Source organism: Ahaetulla prasina, chromosome 2 (genome assembly GCF_028640845.1).
Source record: "Ahaetulla prasina isolate Xishuangbanna chromosome 2, ASM2864084v1, whole genome shotgun sequence".
In the NCBI taxonomy this organism is placed as follows: domain Eukaryota; kingdom Metazoa; phylum Chordata; class Lepidosauria; order Squamata; family Colubridae; genus Ahaetulla; species Ahaetulla prasina.
The window spans coordinates 116,448,297-116,473,569 of NC_080540.1; the positions used below are offsets into that span (position 1 = coordinate 116,448,297).

Consider the following 25,273-nt stretch of genomic DNA (forward strand, 5'->3'; position numbering starts at 1 on the left):
AGAAAAATAAGCAAAGGCCCGGGCCACACCATTGAACGGGGGGGTGGGGGGGGTGGCTAATTTTTTTCGTACCAGTTCTGTGGGCGTGGCTTATTTTGGGGTGTGGCTTGGTGGTCATGTGACTTGTGGGCGTGGCTAACTGCTCATGTGACTGAGTGGATGTGGCTATGGGCATAGAAACTACTCAGAGGGCTAAAAAAAGTAATTTTTGACCAGTCCTCACACTTATGACCATCCTCACATTTATGCCCATTGCAGCATTTTTAACAACCATATCACTCATTTCACAACTGCTTCTCTTCACCACGGTTACAAGATAGGGTGCAAAATGTAAAGATAGTTGTAGGTGTGAGGACCAGTCAAAAGTGTGAGGACAGGTCAAAAATAACTTTTTCAGCCCCCTGAGTAGTCCTTATGCACAAAATGCTGCAACAGGCATAAATGATGACCGGTCATAAGTGTGAGGACTGGTCAAAAGTGTGAGAACCTGTCAGAAATCACTTTTTTCAGCCGTCTGGGTAGTCCCTATGCACAGTTTAGGCTTAAGTATACTATATGTGTGTGAGTTATATATATGTGCGTGTGTATCTCTATGTTTGTGTACGTGTGTGTTTGTGTTATGTTGATTTTTAATGTAATATTTTTAAATATAATTATTCAGAAAGGCATGCGGCTGGATAACAAACAGTATATAAGCCTAGTAAATTCATGTGTGGCCCGGGCCACACACAAGAGGTGACATATTGACATATGATTACTGTGTGTATTTCTAACTCACCTATAATGTGAAGAACATTGCTCTCAGTGGGAGCAGTGATGCTGTCCTTTGGATTGAAGGCGAACTCGGCCTCGGGATGCTCCGGGGACAGAAACGCCGCAAAAGAGCGACGGCTCAGCTGCCCCAAGGGAAGGAGGACCCGGAGAAGAGCCCGACGCCGCGCAGCCACGCACCTGATCGGCCTCCCAGGAGCTACGGCCGGGTGCCCGTCAACGAGCTTAGCTCCCACAGCCAGCCCGGCCTCGCATTAGCCGGGGCCCCTTTCCAGCGGCTGGTGGGCAGCGGGGGCGTGCGGGGCGCGGCCGGGGCCTCCAAAAGCAGTAGGGCCGCCCGGGCCTCGAGTCCGCGGCTGGCGTCCTCCAGCCCTTGAAGCAGCAGCGGGGGCGGCGGCCTCCCGTGGCCCTTCGTCTCTAGGCAGAGAGCAGGTGGCAGTCAGTGACTCCCAGGCAGCGATCCCCTCAGCCTCTTCCCCCCACTCCCCGCCTCCCGCCTGACTCACCAGCCCTGGGCCGCCTCCCGCCTGGCCCGGCCTCCGAGCGGGACTTGGCCGGAACCATCAGCGGCTCTCCGTCCGCCTCCCGCCACCTCTTCCTCCCGGGCAGCCGAGGGACACCGCCTCACTTCAGTCCGCCCTCCGGGGGGACGGGGGACGGGGCGGCGGCGGGAGCAGCGCCTGTGCCTATCCCGCGTGCCGCTTCCCCCCGCCGCCGCCCCAGCGGATCCCGCCACCGAAATTCATCCTCAGAGTCGCCCATTTTGGCGGCGCAGCTACGCAGGCGCCACCTTTCTGTCGCTGCGCGAGCTCCCCCTGGTGCTCGGCGGCTGAACTGCCCCAACCCTCTTTGCAATAGCCCCGCGCCGGGACGGAAGAGTCACGTACAGAAACAGGAGCCATCTACGATTTTTATTACATATTTTACCCGAGACGTTGCGCAACCTTCTATTGCACCAGGCCACCCCACCTGGGAAGCCGGGCAGAATGGTGAAGGCGGCAGCCCCAGGCGGCCGCTGAGTTTCTAGTAGTGGGGCTGGTTGAGAAGTGCAACAGAGTTGAGCTCAAGCGCCATGTGCGGGCCATATTCAATTATATTTTCAGAATTTGCTGCGGGCCAATAAAAACTGACCCGCGGGCCGCAGTTGGCCCGCGGGCCGTAGTTTGGACACCCCTGCTCTAGACTCAAGTCTCTGAGTACATAAATATGTCCTTCCTTAGCTTAAGGAGAAGGAGGACCTCATCCCATGCTTTCTTAAATTTACTTGTATAATAGCTCAGTTTTCCTCCTGCCTCTAGAATGTAAGCAGCATAACTAGTTTTGGCTATGGTTATAGTTTGTTAATTACTGGTTTTCTTAATCTTGATTTTTTTGGAGGGAAAAATATCACCAAATGGCAGCACTCAACATGTTACGTGGTAAATAGCCTCTTGGCTCAATGTGTTACATATACTTGCATAAACTTTACATGTCATAACTAACCAAATACATCTTGGTACCATTCTGATGAGTGAGACTACAATTACATTGGCTACTCTGACCAGTTCTAAAAGTTGCAGTCATAATGCCCCGTATTCAATAGAACTAGACTTTCTAAATTCTTTCAAAATAAATTAATGAAATTCAAACATCATGTAATAGTTATTTAATATTACTGAGGTATTGACTTTATATATGAGATGCTGCCTCTTTAATATTAAATCATTCTAATTAAAATTTAGACATTAACATGAGAATTAAGAAGCATTTTATAAATATTAATGTGTTGTTCCATCTTAATAATTTCATCTAGGTTTTTTTGGCAACAAAACATAAGTGACTTCTTGTTGCTGCCTTCTGTTTTGGCTTTGGTTTTTAAACTTTCCAATCTCGTCTACAGCCCTGGTACTCCCTGGAAGATTTTCAGTCAACTACAGTACTAGCTATACTTAAACTATCGTTTTTCTAGATAATCAGGAATTGTATTTGGATTTGGAAGGGAAAACTCCTCCTGCTGTACTGTTATGCCACTAGAGGATGCTGTTGCTTCACAGAATGAGTTTCTCATTTGTTTTTTTAAAACAAAAAGCAATGAATCAAGCTTTCCAATTTTTGATTTGTGTATCTGTGTATCTATGCAGATAATATGTGCCAAAGTAGAACAAAGAGTATGCTTTGTTAGTACCTAGAGCACTACAGGACTGGAACAGCCAGTATTTCTATAGGAGGATGGCTTCTTTTGGTGCAAGAGACTCAGTATAACATACCTGGTTTTCTTTAGAACTGAGAAAAGCTTCTGGAAATATATTACCTGTTGGTTTTGAGCAAGAAAGTCCTTTTTCCCCCCATCTGTTGCTTGAATTTTGGAACTATTCAAGTACTATTGATTTTCCCCCACTGAGTATCATTGCAGCCGTTTTACCCTTGGAGGGTGGAAAAGGTTTGATTTTTTTCTCTGATGTTTAATCCTGGTTTATCTTATGAGTTTTAACTTGATTTTTCCCCTTTAATCAAAATTATTATAAGACACGCTCACACACACACTCACACACTCTGTTATTATGTTGGTTTTCCATGTCTACTTTAATTTGGTCAATAGAGAACCATCTAAAACAGAACTAGATATACAACAGTGAGCTGCTTTCCATACTATTATATCACCATGTCTTTTTCTCTGTATATTAAAAACATGTTAACTTAACAGTGTCTTTTATTGTGAACAGGTTGGAAAAGTTTTTCAACCCAGCAAATCCTATCTCACCTATGCCAATTCACTTTAATCATAGTTTACCACTGTCAAAAACAATGAGAACGAGTAATAGGTGATGCTTTTTAAAATTCTTTGTTGTTTATGACTGCAGATAGTGACTTTATTTAGTGACTAGCTTCATTTAATGACACTTCACAGTTATGACCTTGATTAAAAAGAGATTTTGCAACCAATCCTTGCATTTACAGCCTTCATAGGTCTATAAAGCAAAGAAAAGCTGAAGTAAGTCAGTTTCACTTAGCAATACTTCACTTAATGAATTTTGCAGTTCCCAATACTTCACTTAATGAAGTTTGCAGGTACTAAAAAAAAGAACAATCTGTATGGGCATCTCTCCCAAGTTTTGAGTCAGAAGGCTCCCCAATCCTATTAGATGAGAAAATGCCTAACTTGGCTCTGCTGGCATATCACTTTCCTACTCGGCCCCAAACAAAAGTTCCTCACTTTACTTACTTTAAAAAGTAACTTAAGTGAGATGGGTCATAAAGAAATATGATGAACAAATGAATTGGGACCTAAGTTTCTGTCACTATCACATGACCATATTGCTTAGTGATAGCAATCTTGTAATCCCAGTTGCTTTTGTCAACCAAGGATGATGATTGTTAAGTGGGAAGAGGTGGTTGTTTCAGGAAGGAGCCTGGCAGATATCACGGTTAGGTGCACTGGTCTACAAAGATGGTGTGCCGTGGATGGGTGAAAAGGAACTGGAAGAACTTCAGTTTCCCCACTGACATTGCTTGTAGGAAGCTGGCAATGAATGTTGGAAATAGTGATCACGTGATCATCTCACTGTGACATAATCATAACCCAGCCCCGAGTATCTGGATTGCAATTACATGACCATGGGGACACTAGTTAAAATTCCATGGGCCGATTGTAAGTTCCCCCTTCTTCAGCACTGTTTTAACTGAATGATTGTAACTTGACAACCTGCATTGTTGCATTATGCTGGTTGGGCTGTCTACAAAGATAGATTCAAAATACCTAGATGGACCAGTTTAGTGAAAACTACCAGAGAAAGCAAACATTAATTACCAGTAGAGAGCACACTTTGTTAGCTCTGGGGATGACAGAATAACAACTCTGATATTTGCACCATAACAGATTATAGGTAGTCCTCAATTTACAACTACAGTTGAGCCCAAACTTTGTTGTTAAGTGAGACATTTGTTAAGTAAGTTTTGCCCCATTGTATAACTTTTTTGTCATATTTGTTAAGTGAATGGCTGCAGTTGTTAAATTAGTAACACGGTTGTTAAATGAATCTGGTTTTCCTATTGATTTTACTTGTCAGTAGGTTCACATGACCCCTGGACACTGAGTGAGTTGTCAAGCATTCGAATGTAAATCACCTGACCATGGGCATTCTGCAATGGTCATAAATGTGAAAAATGGCCATAAGTCACTTTTTTCAGTGCCGCTTAACTTCAAATGGTTACTAAGCAAACTGTTGCAAGTCGAGGACTAACTGTACAAGTAACGGGTAGCAATCTAGCACAGCATTGCAGAGCCTCAGACAGTCCTGAACCTTTTTGAAGTTCACAGTACATTTACTTAAGCTGTTGTTGAGTACCAGACAGGTGGAGCCCCAAGTTTCCATATACAGTAGAAATGAGAATGGAAACCCTCTCCTAAAGCTTTATTCTGCATATAGTCTAATGAGTTTAACTTTCCTCAGGGCGAGGAAAAATGTTCTCACCGACCCCACCCAGTTCAATTCTACAGCACTTATCCTTAGTTAAATTATGTGCTTGCCCTGTGCCTAGATTTTGCAAAATAGCAAATGAGAATGAAAATCTGGGAATCATGAGTTTTAGTTACATATGTTCCCAAGTATTCTGAATTAAGGAAACAGATGGTAACAAAAATGAGGGAACTTCCACTGAGTAGGAGATTCTATGTCTTTAAAGAAAGAAGACAAATGGGCGTTTGTCTAATCTAAATCGTTCTCATAAGATCTCCCAAGAGGAAATTGTATCATTTTTCTCTGTAAATACTCCTGCTGAGCTATTCTTGCCCCAACCCCTGGTATTTAACTTACACCTACTGTCCTGTAGTGTAAATGCATGTCACACCTTGTCTAATCCCCAGAGCATAAGGTTTATCATCATTTACTTTCCTGTGCATAACATTTTAGCATTGGTTTTTGCTGTTTTTATTTTACTTGTCTGCCAATTTACTGCATGGGTGTATCTATTCCTTGCCAATTGCTTATCATTCTAATGAGAAAATAGGTGACCTTGTTCATTAATATATGAGCTAGTTACCCACTTCCTATTAACTTTGTATTTCTTCTCAAACATTTTTATAAAGCTATTTTGCCATTGAGGTACTCAATAATATCCTCAATAAATTATCCTGTCAAAATGGATAATTTGACTTAGATTCTGATAAAGATACAGAAGCTAAACTGGTGATACTAGGGTTTTTTTTAAGCAATTTCTGTTCTCTTTCTGCCCTTAAAATCAAATTGCTTGATTTGTCCCGATATCTTGCTGATTTTTTTTAAAGCTTGTCATTTTTTGGATCTTTACTGACAAAAGAGATGTGCTATCCATTGCTTCTTTTTCCTGTAGCTTGTGGATAAAATTCAAGGTATTAAGTTTGATCTCAAAGTCTGATATACCTTGGGCACTGCCCATCTCAGCATCCACCTTCAGTTCTTAATATAATTGTGTCCATGGCAATACTATTTTCTTAACTGTACTACCTATGATTCAAGTTTACAGAGAGGAGATTGTGCCTTACAATTGTAGAATGTTTTCCCCCAGATGTTCATGGTCCAGTGCCTTCCTGAAAGAGTAGTAAAATGTTCCTCCTTAATTCGCCTAGTCAGTGCCAGCCAGGCATTTATTTTGTTTTCTGCTTCTCTTACATTTCCTGGACTTATCCATTCTAGGTCCTTTGAAGAGTCAAGATAAATGTCACACAAATCTAGGACCTGGCTTCTGCACATTTATCTTTAAGAAAGTTGCCCCGTATCACTTTTAAGAGTCTTGAAGCCACCAAGATTCAGCAATGTGAATTCAGATTGCTCAAGTATTTTGAATCATCATCCTACCTTTTAGCATCTTTGTTTTTGTCAATATTATGTATCACTGCAATTTCCTTCTTTGCCAAGAACTGTATTGAGTAATCCTGACCTTAAACAAACACAGGCACGCGCACACACGTGCATCTGATCTTCTGCTTGTTTGGAGACGAGCAACAAATCCACTTCCCCATCCCCAGATTTACTTTGGTTGCTAATAATCTTACGTGTCTGTGTTGTCCCCAGTATCCTTTGTTAGTTACAACTTGTTTTGCAAGTTTGCTGTTCCAGTTTTGCCCCGGTGTATTTATGCTACTTGTTCCTTGATAACCTGTTTTGCCTTTTTACTTCCTTTAAGTTACCTTATGATGTCAGAGCGTTAAAGGCTTCTTCATGCTTTATTTTTACCTCCCAGTTTCTTGTGTCCCTTCTGATTTCAATCATTTAGATGAGAAATGGAAGAAGAGAGGAAAACTTCCTGCCTGCCTCTTTCCCTCTCCCCACCCTCCATTCCCTTGCCCAGAGACATAGATGAAGACAGGCACAAGTTGCTGCCTCATCTTAAACTGTGCCATAAGTACTGCAGCCACATTCCATTCCAGATCAGCTTGTCCTCCTACCAGGGACACTAGGTTGCTCCATATGGCTCCAGGGACGCCTAGCAAGGATCTTGCCTCGATCCTTTAAGTGATAGCAACAAGTAATTAAGAACCCAAGGAGGCAACATAGACAGAAGGAATTTGGTACTATGGTGCTAGCTACCCCTTATCAGAATCCAGTTTTTATCCTCGGGGATAAATGACACCTGAGGAGTTTGACTGCTATAATTTCTGTCTGTTCAGTAGACCTTCCTCAAAACCCTGATTCAAATATCCTTGTACCTATTATATAGTTATTGTATTCCCAGTATGCCATTGCTATCCTCACTTGGGATCATAAGAGAAATGTAAAGATACAGCTCCTAAATCAAAATCTAATTTTCCATTTGTTAATACATCTCTATTCTGCCTTTCATCTTATGAAAGTATTTTCTAGCTAGACTTCTGCATAGCCCTTGCAATCTAGTAAAGTTAGGCTTTTCAAAGTTGTTCTTAGCAAGATATTTTACAAGCTTTTAAAAATAACATGGTTTTCTTTAATTTTTTTCTGGTGAAACTTGTGTTTCACATCATATATAATCAGAAACTATATATACAAATCAAGAACAGTGGCTGCCACTTCTCCTTTCCCCAACTTCAGCATCTATACTGTGAGAAATAACCATGTCCTCCCTCAATTCAAAACCACTCTATGTCTCATACATAAAGTTAGTCCTGCCTTCACGAACACTTGTCAAGTAATCTTTGAAGACAAATTGCCAAAACAAATTTGGCAGTTCCAGTGCAGGAAAACCCCAATGCGCATGTCTGTCTTTAGCCATTGCTTTAATGACTCTAAATGTTCTCTGTGGACCAACATCCCATTTACTTTTTACTGAGTCACACTGACCTTTTGATCTGTGGCTGAATCGTGGACTAGCAATTTTTTTAAGACAAGAAAAGCAGGATACCACATCCTGCTTTTATGAGTAATTTTGTTTTAGCCCACCCAAAACTTCACTTACAAATCCAGTTGGAAGCACATGCTGAATTTTGAGCCAGGGCATATATGAAATATAGAATATTTGGTGTTCCATTGCCTAAGCCATGGGTGTCAAACTTGTGGTGTCACATTGCCATTATGTGATGTTTCATGATATTTTTCCCCTTCGCGGAGCTGGAGTGGGCGTGGCCTGCACATGACACAGCCATGACGACATGAGTTTGACATCCCTGCACTAAGCCATAATTTCTAACTTAGTATCATTTTAACCCAACAAGTGTGATTTGACAAATCACAGTTAAAATAAGCCATGGTTTAGTGTGATCCTAGCCATAGGCTAGGCCATCAATTTGACACCAAAGAAAAGGATAGTCAAAGTGTGTTATCAATTCACAGTATCCTACCCAACTTTAATCTTTTGGAAGAATGGACATCAGCAAAGTCAATAAACAATCAAAGATCCCTCAGATTTTCACACAACAGAATTCAGAGATAATCATGGCTGAAAGGACAGCTACTTTACAACATAGTTTGTGCGTCATAGTAAGCCAGAAGTGTAAAGCCAGAAGCATCTACCCAGAGCTTTTGAACATTGTTACTAAATTGTTAATCTTTCATATGATCAGAGGGAATACTTGACTATACAGGGAATAGCCATATTTATTTAAAATTATATGGAATCAAAATTGGATTTTATCCCGACTGCATCTACTTTTTTGGAGTATGGCCCCCAGCTTACTCACTCAAAATCAAAAGCAGTCCTAAACTCAGGAAAACTTTGGCATATCCATGAATTGACCTATCATGGATAAGTTCACATCATGCCACACACACAGGCAAAATGCCTGATAATTTAGCTTTCCATGAAGTGAATCACTCGAAGACAGTTAAGCAAGAGATGCGAATATGATACATTTTAAATGGGAAACTAAACTATTTTGTATAGCTCTGTTGCTCTTCTTTACAGATGCAGGAGTAAAAATATGCTCTTGAAAGTCCCTTAAGAAAAAATGTTTGTACATTGCGCATAGCAAAGATGATGATCTAAACTTGTTTAGATTTGTCACTATATTCCCATTATAGAAAATGTAATGCTTTTATTAAGCTGCCTCACACTTGTGTCGTGTCAGATACACTCCCTGAAGTAAAAGGCATCAGGAAGCAAATAGTGTGGCAAAGAAAATGTAGAAGGAACATATTCTGAAGCACAGAACCATGATGAGCTCAAATTGTGGATTGTAGTTTGCTTCTTTAGCAATTTAGTTAGATTTACATTGTCCTTCTTGGAGCTCGTGGTGTATATAACATTCCCTCCCCCTATTTTTCTGTACAGCAACCACCCCATGAGAGAGGTTGGGATGAAAGAGAACAACTAGCCCCGAATCACCCAGTGATATCCACAACTGAATAAGGAATTAAACCTAGTTTACCCCAGTGCTACTCCAACACTTGAACCACTGCACTATGGTGACTAATTACACAGCCATCAAAAGTTTCTCCCAGCTATTATTAGTGAAATAGAGGTCTGAACCATACAACATATTAATTCATATGGTTTGGTTGACTTTGTCTTAGCATGTTGCTTGAGTCCAGCCTATTGTGATTATTCAGATCATACCTTAACAATGCCTGAAACCAGTCAGAAAGATTTAGTTTCTCCACCACATTAACCCACTAAACAGTTTGCTTAGTTTCTTTCTATATGTTGTGTGAAATCAACTGCAAATATGTGTTGAGCCCAGTATGTGAACCCAGTCAGTTTTATGTTATTCAACAAGCCATGATTAAATTAAGTCTAGCTTAGCGTGTTGGTGAATTCAGTCAGTGTCTTTTCTCGAGCAAATACTTAGGAGAGAGCACCAAAATAGAGACAACCTCAACAAAGATGTTTACAAAACCCTTCTCTTAGATCCTTCACCATATTAGTGAAATAACACTAATGGTAACATAAAGAATCACTAACAAATCTTCTGAACAGGTCTTCTGGAAGAGATGCCTTGCTTAGCCAGGGAGTAGAAAAGGGCCTGGTTTAGGATTTGAGAGCCAGAATAGCTTCAGGTGCTAGTTCCTCACTCGAGCTCCTGGACTAGGGATAAAACCAGTTGATAGCCTCACAGGACTGTTTTAGGCCTGGCTTAGCGTTTTATTTTTGAAGGAAACGCAGGATTAGATGCATTCGATCATTTCGATTATTTCTGTTTGTAGAAGTCCTAGAGCAGGGCTCTCCAACCTTGGCAACTTTGAGCCTGGTGAATTCTGGGAGTTGAAGTCCACCAGGCTCAAAGTTGCCAAGGTTGGAGACCCCTGTCCTAAAGGGCTATGCTCTCACTTAGCAAGAGACGACTTCTGAAAGGGAGGGGAACGTGGCCTATTCTTTTCCCCGCCAGCACAAACTCCGCGCTATTTACGGAGCAATCCTTGGGGCCGACCACACTACGATTATCGGTAAGGGACCAGCATTACGGGAAAACTAGCAAAAGCCGACAATCCACAACCAACGACCCAGCGACAGTGTGTCATCCCTCCCCCCCGCAGGCCAAACGTGTGAACCAGGCATTTGTGTTGCCCCCACGGGCTAAGCGCGCTCCACCCAGCCAGCTCGCTGAAAGTTCGTGGCTTTGCGGTGTCTTGGGACATTCCCAGCCCCAAAAACATCGCCCCCTTCCTTGTTTGGCTGGAAATTGACATAGTCCAGGGGCCTTTGCCTGGCAACGTGGGCGGGGGTTCCCGGAATGGAGTCCGACCAGCAGAAACGTCACGAGGCAGAAACTGCCCAAATATGGGCCTCTTCCCCTGCGTCAGCACGAGCCCCCCCCTCCCGCTCGGCCCCGGAGGCTCCACCCACTGGAGCTGAAGTCAGAACTTGCGAGATCAAGGAAGTGAAGCTTAGGCGTGTGGGAGGCCAAGCCCTGGGGCCCTTAGGCGCGCCCCCTCCCTTTCCCGTCCCTGACTCCAACAGGCTTTCTAAGCACCGGAGCTGTTAAGCATCAAAGCTGAGAGTCTGACATCAAAAGGAAAAAACTGGGAGGGGAAAGGAAACCGACTCCAAAAACCTCGGGAGAATGACGCGCGGCAGAGGGGGCATCGAGCAGAGCATCGCAGCGCAGGCAGAGCTCCGATTCGGGGGATCACAAGAGCAGAAGACACCATGCGGGGAAGATGAGGAAAGGAAAGAGGAAACGCGGTGAATTCCATTGAGCACATGACGGCCGGTCTAATTAGGTTTATACTAACAGGCCCATTGGGAAGAACAAACATCCACCGGAAGGGTTAACGACCAGGTACTGCCATCAGGACGTTCCAGAAATTAAATCTTCCCCATCTATCTACGTTTTTCCGAGATTAAGTAGGTCGTGTTCATGCCTGTACAGAAATCCACAAAATACTTTTTTAAAAAAACATGTAAACGAGTTCGTAAGTTGTGGCACAGGAAAAGAGGCACACAGATAAAGTAATTCGAACGTCTTTACTTAAATAATTAATAAAAAGTCAAAACACAGACAAATACAATCATGGGGGGTGAACTTGAGGACTCAAAGTATTAAAAGCGCTAGTAAACAAACCCGCTTCCCCTTCTTGGCCCTTTTGTCCACGCAATGGCCTCTTGGGGGGAAGAGAGAGGCTGAGATTCCATCACTTCCCTGACAAACTCTGTCCTGGTCCCTTTTCTTTCAGTTATAAATTAAATTAAGTTCATTTCTTTTTCTACTGGCATGAAGAAGACCAAAAGGCCAGTTTTCTGGACTCCGTCTCGAGTACCTCCAGTTCCACTGCACCATCCAGCGATGCAGCCGCACGAGAGCGAGAGAAACGCGTTTCTTTTAAATACACACACATACGAAATCACGCTCACGGACAGCTATAAAAAAAACTTGTACACACTCAGCACAGATCGAAGTTCTGGATCCACCAGACTGAGTCACAGACGTAACTAGGAAACACGGACTTGGGAACAGACGTATAACGTCAGTCCGGCTCCGTGTAAACTTTTGCGTGACAAGTCCACTTCTCTTTCTCCCGGCGGAAAAAGTCTTTGAGATGACGGCGATCGGCGCGGTCCCTCACCGCCTCAGAAGGACTGCTGCATCTTGGTTGTCAAGAGGAGCTGGCAGCCGTTGTTCACGTGGTTCATTACTTTCTGCTTCAGCTGCGCTACCTGGTCTCGGAGCGCGCTGGCAGTGTTAGACAGTCCCGCGTTCTCGTTCTTTAAGCTCTTCACCTTGTCCTCGAGCCGAGCGATGCGCTCCAGCTTCCTCTTCCTGCATTTGGTGGCGGCCAGGCGGTTGCGAAGCCGTTTCCTCTCCACCTTGATGCGCTCCTGGTCTTCCATGTTAATGGGAGACACGGGCGGGCTTTGCACATCCGGCACCGTTTGGGGCTCCTCTTTGAAACCCCGCGCGGGGTGGGGTAAGGGTAGGCCGTGAGGCTGCGGCATGTAACTCAGGTTGGCACTGGGGAAGCTGGACGTGGTACTCAGGACGCCGGTCGGGTTATAGCTGGTCAAGTTGGTGTAGATAGGAGGCGGCTCCTGGGGAAGGGAGGCACCGTAGCCGCTGCTGGCCGACGAAGCTGCTACCGCGGCCCCGATCGAGACATTGGGGGGCGGCATGTGGTTCATCTTATGGAGATCGTCCAGCGCCTTGACGAAACCGTCAGCGAAGCCTTCCTGCTCTTCGGTGGCTCCCCGCGGATAGTAGTATTGTCCCGGCGGCGTGGGAGTGGTGGTGATCACGCCGTTGCTGTTCTGAACGATAAGGCGCTCCAACTCCGGGGCAGCTAGTTTAAGCGAAGAGCTCGCCGCTTCAGCCGATTGTTGCTGAAGCGAGCCCGGAAAGTAGCCAGCGGGGCTGTCTTCTTGGCCACGGAGGTGATGGGGAAGCTGGGACTTCAGACCGCGGAACGGCTCGGCCGACAGGTTCAAAGCCATGCCCGACTTCAGCGCCTTGTAGTCCTGGCTGTAGCCGGAGAAAAAGGAGTCAGGGTAGAAAAGCTGCTCCATCTTCGTGCACATCAGCCGCGCGCTGGGAGCAGGGGGTAGATACCCGGGCTAGGACCGTCAGAGATGGCTCGGGGCTCACAGGAAAGGCCTTCTCTATCTGCCTGCCTGGGGCGTGGATCGAGTTCTTCTCCCAACGCGAGGAGAGCGCGCTTCCGCCTCCCTCCCAAGCTTCACTTCCAGATTTCAGAGCGAGAGAGACACAGAAGGGGGGGAAGAAAAGCTTGTCTTTCCGGCGGCTTCTCCAACCTCCCGCCCTGACTAAGCTCCGCTAGCGAGGATGATTCACGCTTGTCCCCCACAGAAGGCAAAGCCCACAGGACGATCGTGCCGGCTTCAAGCCCTCCCCGAGAAGCAAAAGGAGCAGGTACCGTACCGGCCAAGGGAGAGAGCCTCCGAGCGCGCCGATGCCAATTGTGAATTATCTGGGCTGCAGCGTGCGTTTCCCGGCGCCTTTTATTCTGGCAGTACCCGCGGTGCTGGCGGAAGGGCGCCCTCATTGGCTGGAGAGCGGAGCGCCTCCGCCCACCGGAGCAGCACGCGAAAGGGGAACTGAGCTCATTGCTCGGCAGCTCGTGCTCCAGTAAACAGCCCGCGGGGCGGCGGCGGCGGCGGGGGTTGGAAGACAGCGCGTCAGAGTAACGGGATGGGCGGGAGAGCGAGGAAACCGGGAGCGAAAGCAAGGGGGGGAGGAAAAAAAAAAGGGTGCAGCCGCGGCGGCCGTGTGAGCAAAGGCACGCACGAAGCAAAGGCGCGGGAGAGGTGGCGCATGACGTCCTTTGAGCTGGGGAATGAGCCTCTCTGCAATTTAGCGCTGCTTATATCCAAGCGAGCGCGGGGCATTGTAACCGAGAGGTAATCGAGGCGGAGAGTGGCTTGCTTTTCGTTTTTTTGAATACGGTTCCCCAGGGAGCATCGTGATCGTGCATTGGCAGCCGGTTAGTTGTTCGTTTGGTATTAAGTATCTTCTATCTATAGGTTTAAATTGGCTGTGTGTGAGCTTTGGCATATCACTCCTTCAGCTTAGACAACCCTATGGATCAATATATAAAGAGAAAAGTAAAATTATGAGCGGCAGGCAGCCTTTCTTGGAAGAAAGGTGACAGATCAGTACTTGGATGGGGGGTGGTTGTTTTTTTATGTATCCAAAGGCAGATCACTTTCATTCCCTAAGCACCAGAAACCTGATCGGTTTTTTCAAAATTGTAAGGGTTTCCAAGGTTAGTAAATATCAGGGAAGCATTTCTTTGTCAGAACTGCCTCTGTGAAGATAACATGGTTCATCAACTCTAGAAATGCCTTCTGAGTAAATATTTTGTCATGAAGATACAGGTTTAAATGACAGTTAAATCCAACTTCTGATGCTAAATGCTCTCTTCTCTATGAAAATTGGACACAAACAGTTTAGCCAGCATACTGAGAAATAAATGTATACTCTGAGATGCAATCAAATGGGGATGTACAAATGTCATAAAAATATGTAGAAATAATCCTATGTCAAATATACACATTGAAATCAGAAACCACAGACAAATATCACTTGAAGGCATAGCTCAGACATAAGTTACACCCTGCCATATTCAAAATAAACACAGATGAACAACTTAGAAAGATCTGCATACCACATTCAGATTCCAGAGAAGGAAAAGAAGAAAACATGCCAAAGATCATAATATACACACAAAAGCTTTTTTTTTAACACATACCTAAAGTGGTCATTAAGATTAAAATGGCTAGGAGTGGATATTAATACAGTTATCCTAACCACTTGCAATAGCAGGGAATAAGAATTAAGGAGTTAAGCTTCCACCCATACATTCAAGAATTTTGAGGGAGAGGACACATACAAGAATCTTCAAAATACAGACCTGTATCCATTCTGATCCAACCTAGTCACTTACAGCTAGATGTACAAAATAGAAAGCCAGACTCAATTCTGATATCTAAATATTTAGAGGGTGGTCTATTTCTTCTAATCACAACTATGTACAGGTAAGTCCACAGTTTACTTAGTGACAATTCAAAGTTATAAGCATAGAAAAAAGTGACTTATGACCATTTTTCATACTCATGACTTGCAGCATCCCCATGGTCATGTGATCAAAATTTAGACACTTGGCAACTGACTTATATTTAGGAGAGTTGCAGTTGTCCCAGGGTCATGTGACCACCTTTTGCAACCTTCATATAAACTAAGTCAATGGGGAAGCAAGATTCACTTACCAACCATGTTAGTAACTTAACTGCAATGACTCACTTAACAACTGTGGCAAGAAGGATCATAAATTGGGGCAAAATTCACTTAACAACTCTATGCAACAGAAATTTTGGGCTCAATTATGATCATAAATCAAGAACTATCCGTATTACATATATTCTCTCGTAGCCTTTAACATGCTTACTTTTTATATATAGATACATGCCTGTGTGTGTATGTGTGTATATGCATATACATACACACACAGATAGCCACATAAAAACAAGTATTTTGGGGAAACCTCATATTAAATATTTTCTCCATTAATACAATAAATCTGTCTCCCAGCCATCATATATTAGATCTAGTCTATCTGGTGTCTGAAAAAGGGAGGGAAATGAGTTTAGTAATTATAAATAACATTTGTCCTCAATAACTTTATTAACCATTAATAAAGAATGGACATTAACAATGAAATATAGTCATGGAAAGAGTATTCAGAGAATTAAAAAGGGAGGTACATATATGTGAATAAAAAGGTATATATAGAATATATCTACCATGGCATTCATAATTTCATTGCATTTCCTCAGATAATAACACAGGCACTTTGAAAGAAACGTTTCTTATGCTCTGTCCAAGCGATTGCATCTTAATGGAGTAAAACATTTAAAAAGTCTCCAATTATTGATACTGTTGGTAGAAAGCAACTACTTTGGTGTCTGAAAACAAAAACTGATCTTTGTAACAAAAATGCTTTCTCATGCCCTGCCTCTCTTCTTGTTGTAAGAAAAAAAATCAAAAAGATTCTTGTATAGAGTATGATTAAAATATAGTTGAACAGAATAAATTGGACTCAACATCTTCAGATACAAAGATGACAGAATATGTATCCATGTGGAGAAGTATCCTTGTCTATACGGATACAAGGCCCAGTAGCAAGAAGCAAATGAAAGCTCCAGTATAGTACTGTTTTTTTAAAACAGCGCTAGAAATAGAAAGACAATGACAGATTCAGACAAAATATTAAAGTGCAGAAACAACACACCATCTATTGTCAAGGTTACCTGTGAAATCTGGATCATGTGAAAAGAACAAGGAAAAACTGATGCCTTTGAATTATGATTGTGGAGAAAATTGTTGAGAACAACCGTGAACCACAAAGAAAAGTCATCCAAAACTAATGAAGTAAAACCAGATTGCTCACTGGAAGCACTAATAATGAACCAAAAGCTTCAAATATTTTGGACACATAAAGAAGGCAGCAAACACCGGCGAATCCCCTGATACTTGGAAGAATAAAGACAATAAAAAAGATGCTTCAGAAAGACAGGGAGTTTAGGCGCTATCACCAATTTCACAAATATAAGCTTACACAAACTAACTCAATCAATCCTTCCAAATTATATCCGCTGGGTTACAAAAAATTAGAAAAAAATGAGTGGCTAATAATAATAATAAAAAAGCAGGGTCAGATCTAATTATTAATTGATCCAGAAATTAGAGAGCTCTGTCTCACCAGAAAATTAGAAAAAGCATCCAGAAAGGCTAAGCCACTTATGTACTATTGTTAAGAAAGAAACAACTATGTTGTTATCAAGAACACTCCAAGGAGTATCTATATAGTCTCCAGGAGTTGACTTTAAGTCAAGCAAATTTTGACTTGATTTTTTAAAAGTAGAGGTGATGAGGATCAAACTTTCTTAAATGAGCTTCATCCCATTGGGGGATGGGGGAAGGAAAATTTGATAAAGATTAAAACTGGGGGTGAAGGGTAAGATTAGATCTATAAAGAGAAATGTAAATAGAGAAATAAAAATGAGAGAAAATATATTGATGAAAGCATGCAAGAAGTGTTGGGAAAGAACTAAACTTGTTATGAACATGTACCTGGCCAATATTCTGTTCAGAAAAGATACATATCATACATTGTATGTTGTTTGTGTGTAAAAAATAAAAAACTTTACAAAAAAAAGATATAAAAGGATCAGTAATTATTATTCAGTGGTAAATTAAAAACTCATTAAACATATATATCCCAAGTTTGTCTGGCAAAATTAGGATATATTTAGTGTAGGGCAAACATTTTTGACTAAAGCACTGGCAATTTTGAGTCACATTGAGTTTAAATCTCCCAAACACAAAAACAAAGAAGCCTAAAGTTAATGTCAGGCATACCAATTTCTTTTGGGTCAAAGAACTAATGTATTAACAAATGGGAGAGAGAGAGAAAGGGAAAGGACAGGAAGAGAAAAAATGGATCCACCTACCTGGACTCTGATTACACCCATTTCTTGTACAGAGCTTTCAATAGATTACACCCATAAGAATGAAGCCCTATGCAGAAAAATGATACTGTGTCATGCCCTAAAAGCAATTTGCTTATGTTGAGATAACCCTATTCCTGTCCACAGGAATTCTTTTTGAAGTGACAGTTTAAATATATTTATTTTATTTATTTATTTATTTATTTTGTCACAACAATATATGTAGGTATCATACAAAAAGATTATATAGTAAATATTATATGTATATTATATAGTAAATATACATATATATATATATATATATATTTAATATATATAATTAATATATATATATTTAATATATATATATATTTTAAAAAAAAGACAATAGGACAGGAGCGGTAGGCACGTTTGTGCGCTTATGCACGCCCCTTATGGTCCTCTTAGGAATGGGGTGAGATCAATAGTAGAAAGTTTTTGGATAAAACTTTTGGGATTATGGGAAGAGACCACAGAGTCAGGTAAAGTATTCCAAGCACTGATGATTCTGTTACAGAAGTCATATTTTCTGCAATCTAGATTAAAGCGGTTGACATTAAGTTTAAATCTATTAGTTGCTCTAGTATTATTGCAATTAAAGCTGAAGTAGTCTTTAACAGGAAGGACATTACAATAGATGATTCTGTGAGTTAAACTTAGGTCTTGTCGAAGGCGATGGAGTTCCAAGTTTTCTAAGCCTAGGATTTCAAGTCTGGTGGGATAAGGTATTTTGTTGTTTTCAGAGGAATGGAGAACTCTTCTTGTAAAATATTTCTGGACACGTTCAATTGTATTGATGTCAGAGATGTGGTGAGGGTTCCAAACAGGTGAGCTGTATTCTGGAAGTGGTCAAGCAAATGTTTTATATGCTCTGGTTAGTAGTGTGGTGTTTTGGAAAAGAAGCTACGCAAAATTAGGTTTACAACTCTTAGAGCTTTTTGCTATGTAGTTGCAGTGGGCTTTGGCACTTAGATCATTTGACATGAAAACTCCAAGGTCTTTAACGGATGGGGTCATCTGTAAGGTAATGTCCATCTAGTATGTACTTAGTTTTGGGTTCTTTTTCCTCTATGTAAGACTGAGCATTTGCTGGTTGAAATTTGGAGCTGCCAATTTTTAGACCAAGCGGTTAGATGATCAAGGTCGTTTTGAATGATAGAAGTATTGTCTGTGGTGTTAAATAGTTTGACATCATCAGCAAAGAGAACACAATTACTTGAGATGTGGTCACAGAGATCATTAATGTATAGTATAAAGAGTGTTGGTCCAAGGGCGCTGCCTTGAGGAACGCCACTCTTGACAGGAACAGGATTTGATAAAGCATTGCCAATTTTGACCACTTGTTGTCTGTTAGACAGAAAAGCAGATATCCATTTGTGGAGGGGTCCTGAGATGCCATAGGATGTTAGTTTTAGGAGAAGTTTATCGTGTACTACTGAGTCAAAAGCTTTGCAGAAGTCTATGTAGATTGCATCTATTGATTTGCCTTGATCGAGATTTGAAGTCCATATGTTTTTGCAGTGGAGAAGTTGTAAGTTACATGATAATTTTTTCCTGAAACCAAATTGTTTGTTGGAGAGTAGGTTGTTAGTTTCTAAGTGTGAGGTAATGGATTGGTTGATGATAGATTCCATGACTTTGCAGGTGACGCAGCAAAGGGAGATCGGTCTGTAGTTTTGACTAAGCTGGAGTCTCCTTTTTGAAGATAGGGATGACTGTGGCTAGTGACCAAAGTTTGGGAAGAGAACTGGTAGTGAAAGCTTTATCAAAGATAATACTTGGGGTTCTGCTATATTAATGGAAAGTTTTTTTAAGAAGTATGCACATAGTCCATCGGGTCCAATAGAAAGCGATGGTTTTAAGTTGTGAAGAGCTCTTCCAACATTGTCTTCTGTGAAATCTATATGAGTTAAATCATCATAGTCATTGCTGGTACGTTTGTGGAATGTCGGATATGTGTTATCGGAGTTAACAAAACCTGAGCCAAAGAAAATGTTGAAGAGGTTTGCTTTGACTGTTTCGTCATTGCATTCTTTGTTGTTAGAATCTTTTAGTGGTGGGATGGATCTTGAGTCTTTAAGTTTATTGTTGACAAAATTATAAAAGGCATGATTGAATTTGTGCAGAAGGTTCTCTTCTTGCTTGGTGTGGTAATTTGTGCATTCAGTTTTATTTGGTTGCATATGTTTCTGTAGCGGTTTTGAAATTTGTAACATAGCCTTTTTGTTTCTTTTCCAGAGGATTTTTTTGATTGAAGTTTTTTTATTGATATGGGTAGTTTGTTTTTTTTGGTCATGGTAGTCATTTGTGGTACATATAGTTTAATGACTCTATTGATTTCAAGCAGGAAGACTCTATAGTGGTCTTCAGCGGTTATGCAGGTTGCAAACAGATTTTGCCAGTCCAGAAATGAAAGATCGTTGTTTATAAGGTCGTAATTGGCTTTTTTGAAGTTGTAGTTGGGAGTACTGTTGTTATGACGATTTAAGTATGGACGTATATTGAGACGAAAATCTATTGTGCAGTGGTCACTGTTGGAAAAAGGTTCTTTAATTTGTAGTCTGTAAATTGAGTTTGAATTGTTGCAGAAGATGAGGTCAAGGCAGTTGTTGAATCTTGTATTGTTAGTTACAAGTTGTTCAAGACCTAGGTTTGTAACAGTGTTGTATAGTGTAGTATGGATTGGGTCAGTTGAGCATTCATTAGTTGTCCAGTTAATGAGAGGTAGATTTAGGTCACCCAGGAAGATGAGAGGATATGGGCAAGAGGTAGCCCATGTTAGCATTGAGGTTAGCATATTTGCATGGGTAATGTCATAGTCAGGGGCTCTGTGGCATAGTAAGAATCGAAGAGTAGTGTCAAGGGATAGGTCGCATACTATAGTTTCAGGAAGAGAGAGTTTATGTGCTACTTGGATATTTTTTAGATTCAGTGACTTTTTGTAAAAGATAGCCTCATATACGCAGAACTATTGAAATGCTAGAACATACAGTAAAATGTGTGGAACTAAATAGCATGAAGACAGAACTGAAAGAAAAGGGAAGCAACCTCACAGATCCTATTGCAAAAATGCGTAAATCATAAGTGATGAAAGGATGTGTTCCAGATAGACAAACACTGTAGGCTCTATCAGGCTAGAACAAGAGTCAGTCTTAGATTTTGTTCTGTTCCCTAGTACCATAGCAGGAAGTGCCAGCCCCTGGCGTTGCCATTTAATCGTTACCTTTGTTTGCCTGCTTAACCCAGGCATCAGGCAAGAGGGTGAAGGTTAAGGTGCGGCTGGGTGTGGCAGGGAAAACTCTCTTCTATGGCAAACATCTAAAAGGTACCCAACCTTGCACAATGAGAGAGGGGGAGGGAAAGGACGGGAGGGGGGAGAGAGAGAGAGAGAGAATATACAAAATATCTCTATTGCACTGATGCACTGAAGCAACTTAGCAATAAAAGTTGATATATCCAAATGAGCTTTCTTTTACAAAGAAATTGTGTTATATCCTGATTAGCCTTCCAGTATTTGTCATAATTTAGGTCATTTATCTAGTTCTGTAGCATACAAAAATATGATTGCCCCCATAACATTTCATGTAGAATACCATGATGAAGTTTTCAAGCAACTCAAAAGTGTGCTGCCTAGAGTTACCTTCGGTGAGATGGCAACTATATAAATTTGATCAATAAACAAATACAAATGCTAAGGTTGATGAAGTTATTTTTTTAAAACCATCATTTGAAATGTATAATAAAAATCAAGCAGGAATATCAGTTTGTGGATTTTGATTGAACATTATACATATTTACAGAGATCATTTTATTTCCAGTCATTCATTCATTTATTCATTCAATTTCTATAGCCGCCAATCCCAATCAATGACACAGGGTGGCTTACAATTAAAAAGATATACAGGTAGTCCTCAATTTACAGCAACAATTGAGCCCAAAATTTTTGTTGCTAAGCGAAAGTTGTTAAGTGAGTTTTGTCCCATTTTCAACCTTTCTTGCCACTGTTGTTAAGTGAATCATTGTCAAATTAGTAGCACGGTTGTTAAGTAAATCTGCCTTCCCCACTGACTTTGTTTGTCCGAAGGTCACCAAATGAGCTCACATGACCCAGGAACTGCAACTGTCATAAAAATGTGTTGGTTGCCAAGCATATGAATTTTGATCATGTGACCATAGGAATGCTGCAACATTGTAAGTGTGAAAAACGGTCATTACTCTCTTTTTTCAGTGCTGTGGTAACCTCGAACCGACTCTAAATGAACTATTGTAAATCAAGGACTATCTGTATTACACTTCAAACACTAAAAACATTTTAAAACAATAAAAGTACATTGTTTTAGTTGCTATCTGTCATTTAAAGGACAAAAAAAATTAATACAATTTTAGAACAGTGAAGGAAGCAAAATCTTGTATTATGACATGTCTATTTTAATTTGGGGATATGGATAAGGAAGAAGGCAGAAATCAAGAGTTAAAGTATACAGTTTATTGGTAATGCATTTTCTAATGAGTTCATCCATACATTAACTATGCCTATAATGTGTTTTGTTTGACTTAGTTTGTTTTGTGAACTCAGCCATTTGTGGTATGTAAGGTATGGCTTGTTTATTTACTATATTTCTACACTAGCATGCTTTAGGCCATTTATGATTTAGTGAACTATATGAACTTCAATGACTATTTTACTCCATAAACAATAGATTAGCATGTTATACGAGCCAGCCACTTTTTATACACTACATAGACTGCGAATTTCATATTCCATCAGTTAAGACTGGAATAAAAATAATAAACCAGTAAAAACAGTAGTAAAAAATAGAAAATTATGAGAAAGAAGCTTAGACAGAAGTAGAATTACTAGTCCAATCGCACATTTAAGTCAAGAATACAGTCCTATCTATTGAAATATTTAAAAACACAGATAACCAACATAATGGAAGTTAAGAAATCAGAAAAGCTGGAACCAAAGAAAAACTATATCTTGACTATAGAGCAATGAAAACTTCCTTATGTTATTTATAGTAAGGGACCACCACTATGGAGGCCCCTTACTAACTGCCAGAAAATGCAACTGAGAATCCCTTGACTTTGCTAGGCATGGTAATAGCTTTTATATCCTGTCACTAGCTTCACATATTGCACTCAGCCGTGATTTTCCAGTGTTTAATGAACAAATCAAAATCAACATGCAAAAAAGAAATAGCTTGGGGTATTGTGAGCCAGACATTAGTATTTGACTGCTCTTCTCTCTAAATCCTAACCTTAGTTCTTGATGCTTCCAGTCCAGATCTAAATCTCTCCTAAAGACCTTTTGAGGTATAAAAGCAATGGCTGGAGCAGGAAAAAATGGTGCAATTTTGTCAACTGCTTTCTTGGTATTTTTACCATTGAGATATTGAGGAAAGAATTTCAGTGAACGATTGACATACATTATGATCTATCTATGTTGTATATTATGTAACAATACGTATTTGTATTTGCATTAATAACTATCTATAAACTTTTCTTAGCAAACTTGTGTGTAGCTACATTTTTATCCTACAATGTGCAAATCTGATATTTTAGATTTATTGTGTTATTCAGACCCAAAACTACCATTATCATGGATTATCTTAATTGTTAATATATCTGGATTAAGATCCAGAATGGCAACGGTTCTGGATTTGATAGATAACAATGAGCCAGAAACCTCAACTGAAAAAGTGTGCATTAGCTGGAGATAGTACATGTATCATACCTTGGATATTTGCCACAGTTTTGCTTTTCATATATCCAAGTACCACATGAATGTGTAAAAATTGTCAAACTAAATGTGTAATCAATATAGGCAGAAGGAAGGACTATTAAAATGAATAATTGTAGGTGGCTATGAAACCGCTTAGATCTGAGGATATTTGGTTTGTGGTAGCTTTCCAGGCAACATTGGTTGTTGTACTGGGTATGTTTCAGGTTTTCAAGAGAAGAGTTCTCAGAAATAACCTCTCTCACCCACTTTTTTTTTTTTTTTGAGTCCTTCACTAGAATTGCAGTGCATGCATTTGGCTAATAAAAAGTACCAACATTTAGAAATTGTTTTTCTTTATAAGTTTTCTTTTAAAAATCATAATTAATATACTATTAAAAGCTACTTGCAATCTGTCTGTCTGTCTGTCTCTCATCTTTTAGTGGAGCTGGATAGTATATAGTGTGTACATAATAGTAACTGAAGGATTTGTTAGTCAGCTTTGTGTGCTAATCTGGCCTATGGTGTATTGGTAAAATATTCTTCAATAAGATTTCTATCTAATGTAGGATAGGATATTCACTTCAGTATATGCTAGATGACCCTTCACTTACAAACAATGCATGATGTAATGAAATTTTTAGTGTTTAACACACAAAATCATCTATTGCAATATCCTTCCCATAAAAGACTACTTCAGCTTCAATCGCAATATTACAAGAGCAAAAAATAGATTCAAGCTAAATGTCAACCGCTTCAAACTTGATTGCAGAAAATATGACTTCTGTAACAGAGTTGTTAATGCTTGGAACTCATTACCTGACTCCATAGTCTCTACTCAAAATCCCAAAATCTTCAACCAAAAACTGTCTACTATTGACCTCACCCCATTTCTAAGAGAGCTATAAGGGGCATGCATAAGAGCACAAAAGTGCCTACCATTCCTGTCCTATTGTTCCCTTCATCATATCAAATTGATATAGCTGATGCATATTTTTATACATATATGTATATTTTCTTCAAAATATGTTGTTTTATCTATAACAATTGTTTGTGTATTCTGTTGTGACAAAAGAAATTTTTTAAAAAATTAACTGTTTGTTTCAACAAAACAAAGTTCCAACCAGATGAAATGATTTTCAGAAACCCATGCTTGATTTTGCTATAATTTATAGAACAATCAAGATATAGACAGCACAGAAAGTTTAAGATACCTTATTGTTTTAGCTCAAAGAGTAGATATAATTAAGTAAATTAATGGGAATAGCTAAGTGATTTTATGGGAATAACTATGTGATTACAAATCCCAGCTCTTGGACTAAAAGTTAAAGGGATAATTAGGTCACAGACTACTTATCCCTTTTCAAAAACCTGGCCCTGAATTAAGTGTAATAGAAGTATATTCTATAACTGTCTGGTTTGGTTCTGCAACTCAATAAGACAGACACAGACTTCAGAGGATAATTAGAACTTCAGAAAAAACAATTGCTACCAACCTGCCTTTTATTGAGGATCTGTATACTGCACGAGTCAAAAAGAGGGCTGTGAAAATATTTACAGACCCCTCAAATCCTGGAGTGGACATAAATTGTTCAACGTCTACCCTCAAAACGACGCTACAGAGCACTGCAAACTAGAACAACTAGCCACAAGAACAGTTTCTTCCTGAATGCCATCACTCTGCTAAACAAATAATTTCCCTCAACACTGTCAAACTATTTATTAAATCTGCACTACTATTAATCTTCTCGTTGTTCCCATAACCCACCTCCTTCCACTTATGACTGTAACTTTGTTGCTTGTATCCTTACGATTTATATTGATATTGTTTCCTGATTGCTTACTTGTAGCCTATGACTATCATTAAGTGTTGTACCTTATGATTCTTGATGAATGTATCTTGTCTTTTTATGTACACTGAGAGATATGCACAAGGCA

At 40.5% G+C, this 25,273-nt stretch overlaps 2 protein-coding genes across 3 annotated transcripts in view; both read right to left on the bottom strand.

Annotated features, from left to right (window-relative positions):
* FABP6 (fatty acid binding protein 6) overlaps positions 1-25,273 on the bottom strand; it is a 191,452-nt gene that overhangs the window by 151,407 nt on the left and 14,772 nt on the right. The gene's annotated exons all lie outside the window — the stretch shown is intronic.
* On the bottom strand, positions 11,588-13,647 carry JUNB (JunB proto-oncogene, AP-1 transcription factor subunit). 2 transcript variants are annotated; one of them, XM_058167127.1, is made up of 2 exons: positions 13,508-13,647; positions 11,588-13,090 (listed from the first exon to the last, which is right to left on the bottom strand). In XM_058167127.1, exon 2 carries the CDS (start codon positions 13,060-13,062, stop codon positions 12,205-12,207), a length of 858 nt encoding a protein of 285 aa, XP_058023110.1. In that variant the 5' UTR covers positions 13,063-13,090; positions 13,508-13,647; the 3' UTR covers positions 11,588-12,204. The 2 variants fall into 2 exon arrangements, with proteins under 2 accessions (XP_058023110.1, XP_058023109.1); XM_058167126.1 differs by having other exon boundaries at positions 11,588-13,576.

Excerpts from the sequence above, each read along its gene's own strand:
- JUNB (XM_058167126.1), bottom strand. The coding sequence starts at position 13,146 with ATGTGCACGAAGATGGAGCAGCTTTTCTACCCTGACTCCTTTTTCTCC.